The sequence below is a fragment of the Cervus canadensis genome, chromosome X (genome assembly GCF_019320065.1).
Source record: "Cervus canadensis isolate Bull #8, Minnesota chromosome X, ASM1932006v1, whole genome shotgun sequence".
NCBI classification, from domain to species: domain Eukaryota; kingdom Metazoa; phylum Chordata; class Mammalia; order Artiodactyla; family Cervidae; genus Cervus; species Cervus canadensis.
In genome coordinates, this window is record NC_057419.1 from 94,227,407 (window position 1) to 94,235,425 (window position 8,019).

Below are 8,019 nucleotides of genomic sequence, written 5' to 3' on the forward strand. Positions count from 1 at the left end.
CATCCACCAACTCGGGTCCCCAATTTCCCCTCCCACCAGCAGTGCGGCAGAAGAGGGCCCGCCCCCCTCCCTTCCCTCCCCCATAGCAGGCCTTGTTACTCTCTTTCTTTCCTAATCCCATCTCCCTGTAGTGGTGTTTGCCTTCTTCTGATTACCAGAAAGGGACAGCATCTTCCCCTGGGGTTACTGGCCACTTGTACTTTTTGAAAAATTGCCTCTTCCTTCCCTGGACTCCTGGGACAGTAACCTCTCCTTCCACCTCCCTGCCTCCCAGCTATAAATGTCTACCATTTCCTCTGAAATCTAGTCCCAGATCCGAAAAGAAAAAGCCATCAGAAAAGGAGACCTGGAGTGAATGCAGTTTTTTTCCTTACTTACTGTTTTGTTGTTGTTCTTCTTCTTTCAGTTCTGCCCTTTCCCACCCCCAGACTGCATTCTTTTTAGGAGAAAAAAAATGGCTGTAAAGCTATTTTCATTTGGTTAAAAAAAAGAGTGGGAGAGTGATGTTGGGTGATGGCCTCCAAAAGTCCCACATTTTCTCACTTGTAGGGAGTGTTACACACTTCACTCAAAGCAATCTTAGTGTCTTCTGGGGCCTAGCACATAACACAATCCTAAATAAGCTCATCAGTGTGTCTGAGAATACGTAAATCTTCTGACTAGGCCAGTCTTCTAAACAAGAGAGCTATAGATTTTCACTTTCATCAGTTGGCAAGGCACAGGAGCCCTCAGAAGCCAGCTACACAGAAAAGGTTGAGTGGTAATCACAAGTATGTCATGGATGTCTGTCAGATAGGAGGCATGCACACTGACAAAGTGAGTGACATACAAAGAACATTACAAAATATACAAATGGACAACAGCATCTTTAAATGAAGTAGGTGTTAGAGGTGTTAGACCAAGTCAAAATTGGCTGAACTCAGCATACAGCAATTAGTGTGAAACCTTTTCACTGACTGTATTGATGAATTCAACAACTCACCTGTCAGCAATGAGCGAACTTTTAAGAAAGTTCCCACTTTTAAGAAAGTGGGGAAAATAATAAAACAGTGTCATAACACAGGGTCTATAGTATGATATGCCCTGATAGTTAAGATATAAGGTTGTTATCTGAGTATTAAAATTTTAAGATCCACAGACAATATGGGAGTAAATCAAGAGACTGGGAAATTTGGGAACAGGCAAAATTCCAGAGAAATTCATATCAATGTAACTTCTGAAAAATAGTACTAGGATATGACTAAAATGTATTTTTCTTCCATTTTTATTGAGATACAATTGATATACAATACTGTGTAAGGTTAAGATGAACAGGATATGACTGAAATTTAGTAAGCAGAAAGCAAATAACTGTATGATTCTGTGTTTAGAGAAAGATCATGTGCAGTGAAGGGGCTTATTCAAACAGGAGTATATGAAAAGAAGAGAGGAAAGTATTGATAGTTCCCACCCAAGCACTGTCTGGAGGAGAGGGAGTCTTGGCTAAGATGCGTGGAAAAATTAGCTTTCTTTGGCAGAACCATCCCCATGATATGTAAGTGTACTTCAACTTTCTTAGCTGAAAGCCACTTCTTAAAGTGCACCAATGCCCTTGCTCTGTGATTGCAGGCTTACCACACAACCTTCTGAAGTTGTGGCTTCCCAAGTAGTAGCTTGCCAATGGGGAGAGAAGGGGCTGGTAAAACTAACAGAAACCTCTAGTACCCCTGACGGTTGTACTTCTCAGGATAAATTTTTCAGTTGTCATTTCCTTGTGAGACTTAGCTTCCCTGTGGCCTTCTTACAGGGAGGGAATGCAGAGATCCATGGGTTTGGGCATTCAGATATAGATTTATATATGTCTCTCTGAATGAGAGTCTTTACTTGACACAGGCATCTGTTCTCACTATCCAGACAAATTCAGGTATTGATCATGAAGGGGTGAGCACAATACTTTGTACTGTAGATGCGACTGCGTGGAATCCTGTCAAGGAAGTCAGGTAGCTTTGGCCTAGAAGACAGCCTTGTGCACCACCATTTCAGAACTGCACCTCTCTAATATTCAGTGACAACTAAAGCATGCTGTGGCAAATATACCCCCAGCACCTCAGTCACAGCTGGACAAAAGATGTATATCCAAAATAGTTAAAGTGCTCCTGCAAATCAACAATAACCTCTGAAACAGTTTACAGTTCTCTCTAGGAAAAGAAAGGAAGTGCATTTCACATTTTACATGCCCTGTCATTTTCCACAGCAAAAGGGTGGGCATTGTGCCCCAAACAAACCAACTCAATACTTACTGTTACTGAAATTTAAACCTGAACAAAGATAGAAAACCAAACATCAGTGGAAGTTTATGGCATCCTGAAGAGACCATCTGTTAGTTCTTCCTACCTTGACACCTCAGAGCTGATGCTAGTCTTTGACATTCCCTCACTAAGTTAAACAGATGTGGTTTCTGTTGCTTGCAATCAAACAAAATTAACTAATACGCAACACAAAAACAACATGATACAAAAAGTAATACAGCTTTTAAAGATAACAATTTTCTATCATTTATTTTTCTTACCCTCTAAAATTCCATCAGTGTTACCATCTGCTGATCCTTTTATGTTTTTGAATACTTTATAAATCATGCATCATATATGACCATAAACTGATTTGAGCCAAAAGGTTCCTTTTGACAGTGGACTCACATAGTCTTTTGAAGACTTGTCTGAGGGATTGCCCAAGGATTTTCCCTTTTTGCTTTTGAAATGGTATGTCAGGCAAATAGCATGCCCTTAAATAAATATTTGTTGGTGGGTGTATAATGGAGGGAAAATAGATTTTAAATGTCAGTCCCCAGGTTCCTTGGTAGGAATTGTGGATCAAAATGACACAGAGAATTGAAAGGATTATCATTCCCATGGGGTTTAGGAAGTTTAAGAGAAGGAGTGGATCCAAACAGGAAAGATCTGACAGCCTGGGAGAATGGTGGTCAGGGGCTATACATTGGAAAAATTGAAAAATATACTGAAGGGGAAAGATATTTTTAACAAATGAGGAGAGGTAAGAGTGGAGCTTTTGTCCCTGAAGCATGGCTAGGTAAGAGTTGTGAAATGATTCCTTATTGTAGAGCCATGTCAATGACACCTGCCTTTCTTAAGTTTTACATGCTCTGCAGTTCTTTCTAATGTATATATTCAAAATAAATAAAAGCCACATTTTAAGTTCTTAGCAGCCAAAAGTTGAATGATAGTTAAATCTGTAAGTTCTGTTAGTAAGGCTTCATAAATATAAATCACTTCCCTTGGAGAAGTAAAATAAAGGATGATAAAAAGAACAGTGTAAGGAGATGATGGCAAAACAAATGAGTTAGGGGTTTAGAGAGATGAGTTGCAATGTTGGTGTGTTTGAACTATAAATGTTTAAGGAAAACCAGAAAGTTGTGACGTGTTCTTGACTTGTGAATTTTTCACTAGCAAGGAACTCTGGGCTTCCTGGTTCACCTCCTGAAAGGGCCTCCCCCACACAGGGGCCCCTCACCCAGAGAGCTTCCTGCTGGAGTGTCACATTACAATGTTCTAAGAAAGAGGCTGCCTGAAGGGTTTATATTTAGAGCATGACTCCCCAGCGGGGACAGCTGGATGTCTGGGAACTAAGTTCTGCAGACTTTGTCACTACCTTCTGGGATTATTCTGAGGGACTTGTATAGATGGTACAATGAAATTGTAACAGAAGGGAGAGGGTGAAAAGACCTTTTTTTCCTGGCAACACTGCTTGGGGTCCTATGAACTGTGCCTTTTGTGAGGGAAAAAGGACATGGATCTCAAGGGCTGTCAGGTTGTTGCAGCAATTTACAGTCACCCACAGACCCTCACCATTATTTCCACTGGAAAAGGCTCAACACCAGGCACTGCTAAGGGGACATACAGTGCACAAATGACAAATACCGCAGGTCTTTCACCAGTGTCGTGATCAAATGAAAATTCCACCTATCATTTTCATCAATGGGCTAGCAAGGAATTCTCTAATTTCTGGATGATTTATGGATTACACCATGAAACTTGAGAATAGATTTTAAATAAAGAGCTTTGAATGAAGAGCAAGCTAATCTGTGAAGTTACTAATTTGTAAAGTTCATCTGAAGACATAAGATTCATTGGAATTTGGGGTCTGCAGAGAGTCTGTCCTTCAAAACCAGAATGGAAGCCATCCAGCAGTCTTCTCTAACAAGTAACAGTTCAGTCAAGAAGAAAGGGATAGTGGTTCACTTCTCTAAACTGGTAACAATTAAAACACTGACCAGTTTACTATAGATTCGTTTTATCCATCAATTTATAAATCATATTGAAAGCACACTGGCTTTGTTTGTAAGGGTATGTTTTTAAAGTGTCATATGCTATTTGAAAGCTGCTATCTCCTCTGCAGTCAGAAGAAAATATTTTCAATGTACAAATTAGCTTAAATTGATGAGGCCTTCATATTAACTAGGAAATCTTGTTTTATACACACACACACATATTTGTATTTTCTGACTACAAAATAGTAACTTGAGTCAATTAAGAAAGAATGGAAGAAATAGAATATAAATATATTAAAAATAGTAACAAAAATCTCCCTGTTACTTGGGCTTTTTTTCCCTGCCCCTCTGCTTAATTTTGGTGCAGAGACTGCATGTGGGAAGGGGTAGAAATGAAGAAAGAGGGGACAGGAGTTTCAGAGCCAAAGAAACGGTAAGACACTCCCCTCAAAAGAAGTGTAAGTAAATGATAGACCCAGGAAAAGTGTTGCCCTTTTCTGTAATTAGAGAAAGCCAAATGCAAACACCAGAGAGCCACGGTCACTTCTGGCTTCTGGTATTGTTACAGAGGAAAAGAGTGACAAGGCCCCTTGTGATGGGGGGAGGTACGGGGCAGGCTGGCGCCTGCCGCACTGCTTGTGGGAGTGGAAATTGGGGGCCAGAGCTCACTGGTGACGCGGTCGTCACGTGACCAGAGCTGCCTAGAGCCGAAGTACTGCTAGTCGCCTCCGTCTGGGTACCAGCCCCCCATATCACTCTGCAGGCGCGTGAAGGAAGAAGGAAAGTAGCCACGGGCGTTGCAGGTCGGTATGAGCGTGGGCTTTGCTTGGAGGGAGATGGGGCTGGGAGAAGGCCAAGAGCGCCACGGATCCAGGTTCCGGCAGGCAGGGGTCTGTGTCCCCTTCTCTCCTACTTTCTAAATACTGCCGTCCCCCTCCTCATGCCCATTTTTGTGGGAAGAATTGGCGGACTTCGGGCGGCGGGTGAGGGAAGTGAATGGCTGGTACAGAGACTCCGAGGAAAGAAAGGTTCTAGTATCAGGGCACTCGTGTCCCGAGTGCTGCTACGTCCACCAAGCACTCCGTTCCCTCTGTTTCCCCCCCCCCCCCCCCCGTCTGTCTGCAGGTTTGTAGATCTGTTGGCCAGTTGGTCGCCAGGGAAAGTCGCGGCGACGGAAGGACCAAAGTGCCTTGGGACCGTGCAGGTCGGTGTGAAGGTGGGATGAAGCTTGGCCCCGGGGTGGGGATGGCGGTGGGGATGAGGGAGGGGGGCTGGGATCGCTGCGGGCGGGGTCTGAGCCGCCCTTTCCAGGCCCCTTCCTCCATACCCCCTCCCATTTCGGCTCAGGGAAAGGGGTGTGGCGGCCTTTGCTGGGGAAATGGCGGACGACAAGGGGGGAGGGCTGGGGAAACCAGTCTTAGGAAAGTCAGGAGGGTGTGAGAAATATTTTAAGCTCAAAGGCTGGAAATTCAGAAAAGGGCCCTGTGTTCTCATTGCTGATCCATCCACTACACTTTAGTTTTCCAAAGCCGGCTATCTGTCGTTCCCTCTGTCCTTCTGCCAGACTGTCCATCAATCACTGTGGGAGGACCACTGACCACAGAAGACAAGAGAAGAAGGAATTTACTGGCTTTGGTAGAGGTTGGTAGGTGAGACTGCCTCTAAGTCTCTGGGGCTGGGGGTGTGGTGGAGGAGGAGACTACCTGTCACCCTCCTGGCCATTATAGCCCAGTCCCAACTCCTGCCCTTCTCTGTAGGCCCTGGGAGAGAAATGGTGGGTCCTGAAGGGAAACAGAGGATGACAGAAAAGAACAAAGAACTTGTGGCCAAATAATCCGCCTCTCTCAGCCAGAACTCAAACTCCACTCTGTCTGTCTCGTGAGGCAAAAATCCAGGTATTGCCAAAAGCCCTAATATAATTTTTCACCCGTAGATTCATCACAGGAGAGCCTCAGGAGCCGGGAATAGGCTGAAGCTGACTCCCCTCCACCATCACTCACCCTGGCCTTAAGAACCCTCTTCTTTCAAGTGAAACAAGACCCTCTCCTGTTCTGTCCTACCGCACCCCACCACTCCTCCCTGCCCCCAGCTGAACAGACCTGAACATGGGCCGGGCTCGGGAAGTGGGTTGGATGGCCGCAGGACTGATGATTGGGGCTGGTGCCTGCTACTGCGTTTACAAACTAACCATAGGAAGAGATGACAGTGAGAAGTTGGAGGAGGAGGAAGAGGAATGGGATGATGAGCAGGAACTGGATGACGAGGACTGTGAGATTTGGTTTGATTTAACAACTATGGCACGGCCCTGGAGTGAGGACGGGGACTGGACTGAACCTGGAGCACCCGGTGGTGCCGAGGACAGACCTTCAGGTGGGGGCAAAGCCAGTCGAACATACCTGGTAAAACAGCGCCCGTTCCCTTATGAACACAAAAATACTTGGAGTGCTCAGAGCTTTAAAACTTTCAGTTGTGCTCTTGGCCTCTCCAAGGGCCCTTTCATTCAGGGAAAAGTGTTGTTAGCTGAGCCCAAGGATGCCAGTTTTTCATTTAGCCGTGATATCAACAGTCATTTGGCCAGCCTCTCCATTGCTGGAAACACAATCCCGACTCCCGACCCTGCTGTTGAGGAGGGAAAGGCTTTGTGTGCCCCGGATGACTTGAATGCCAGTGTTGAAAATCAGGGCCAGGTGAAGACGTGCATCAGCCAAGTGTGTCGGGAGACTGTGTCACTTTGCTGCAGCTCATTTCTGCAGCAGGCTGGATTAAATTTGTTAATAAGCATGACAGTTATTAATAACATGCTTGCCAAGTCCGTTTCAGGCTTGATGTTTCCTTTGATACCAGAGGGAAGTGAATGTGCTGAGGGGCAGGTTGTGAAACCCCTGACGGGTTTGTCTGAAAAGCCAGCCTCGTCGGGGGAGTTGCTGAGAGCCCAAGCGCTATGCCCCTTCCCGCCCCTCTTTACCAGGAACACAGACAGACAGCTTCTCTCAGAAACCCTGGCCTCTTAAGTGGCCCCTCGGACAGGGTGGGACTGATCCACTCCAAAACAAAGCCCAGTCAATGGGTGAACACGCACTTGTGTTCTCAAAGACTCTGCAGTGGGTGCTATTGAAGACCCAGCCTTAGCTGGATCAGCACACCTCTGGGTGAAAGTTGCACTTGCTAAATCCAGGACCACACTCGTACTGGTCAAGCAGGGGTCCCCGCAGAGCTTTGAGTAACCTCTTGGTTTTTCAGTCTGCAGGCAATGTGCATTGTAAATTGCTCCCTTGCAGCCTTCTTCCTGTGGTAAAGAGGTCCTTTCAGCTGCCAGCTGTGGTTAAAGAACAACATGTTCTAGCCTCGGTGGGGATGCCTGGCCTGTGGTGGTCTCTGTGTCTAAGCTGGACCATGTTGGGGAGACCAGACCCGTATGGGGGCTTGTGCCAAAAACGTATCAGTTGCTGCTTAGATGGGATTCTTTCCATTTACTCTCTTTTCTTCGCGAGCCTATGAACGATACTTATTGAGCAAAAAAGTACACTCCTCTTCTATGTGCTGTACTGACTTAACCTCGTCCACCAAGTCTGCATTTTTATGTATCATCAATAAAGCTGTGTGCTTTAACTGGCAAAAATGAGACACGGTACTTGTTTCTGAATCTCTAGTCTGCGTGAGGGGAAAGACCAAAATACATGATCCATGCTGACTGACTGGGGGCATTTGCTCCTGACAGATGCCCACTTAGCAGTGCCCACAGGAGGCTGGGGAAG

At 45.5% G+C, this 8,019-nt stretch overlaps 1 protein-coding gene across 14 annotated transcripts; it reads left to right on the top strand.

Annotated features, from left to right (window-relative positions):
* The first annotated feature begins 4,909 nt into the window (after window positions 1–4,909).
* On the top strand, window positions 4,910–7,883 carry ARMCX6 (armadillo repeat containing X-linked 6). 14 transcript variants are annotated; one of them, XM_043459507.1, is made up of 5 exons: window positions 4,910–5,067; window positions 5,390–5,480; window positions 5,829–5,913; window positions 6,022–6,038; window positions 6,198–7,883. In XM_043459507.1, the coding sequence occupies exon 5, from the start codon at window positions 6,370–6,372 to the stop codon at window positions 7,273–7,275; it is 906 nt and encodes a 301-aa protein (XP_043315442.1). In that variant the 5' UTR covers window positions 4,910–5,067; window positions 5,390–5,480; window positions 5,829–5,913; window positions 6,022–6,038; window positions 6,198–6,369; the 3' UTR covers window positions 7,276–7,883. The 14 variants fall into 14 exon arrangements, with proteins under 14 accessions (XP_043315442.1, XP_043315434.1, XP_043315436.1 ...); XM_043459499.1 differs by having other exon boundaries at window positions 5,390–5,468; XM_043459501.1 differs by having other exon boundaries at window positions 5,390–5,468; window positions 5,829–5,905.
* Window positions 7,884–8,019: the final 136 nt, after the last annotated feature.

Excerpts from the sequence above, each read along its gene's own strand:
- ARMCX6 (XM_043459507.1), top strand. The coding sequence starts at position 6,370 with ATGGGCCGGGCTCGGGAAGTGGGTTGGATGGCCGCAGGACTGATGATT.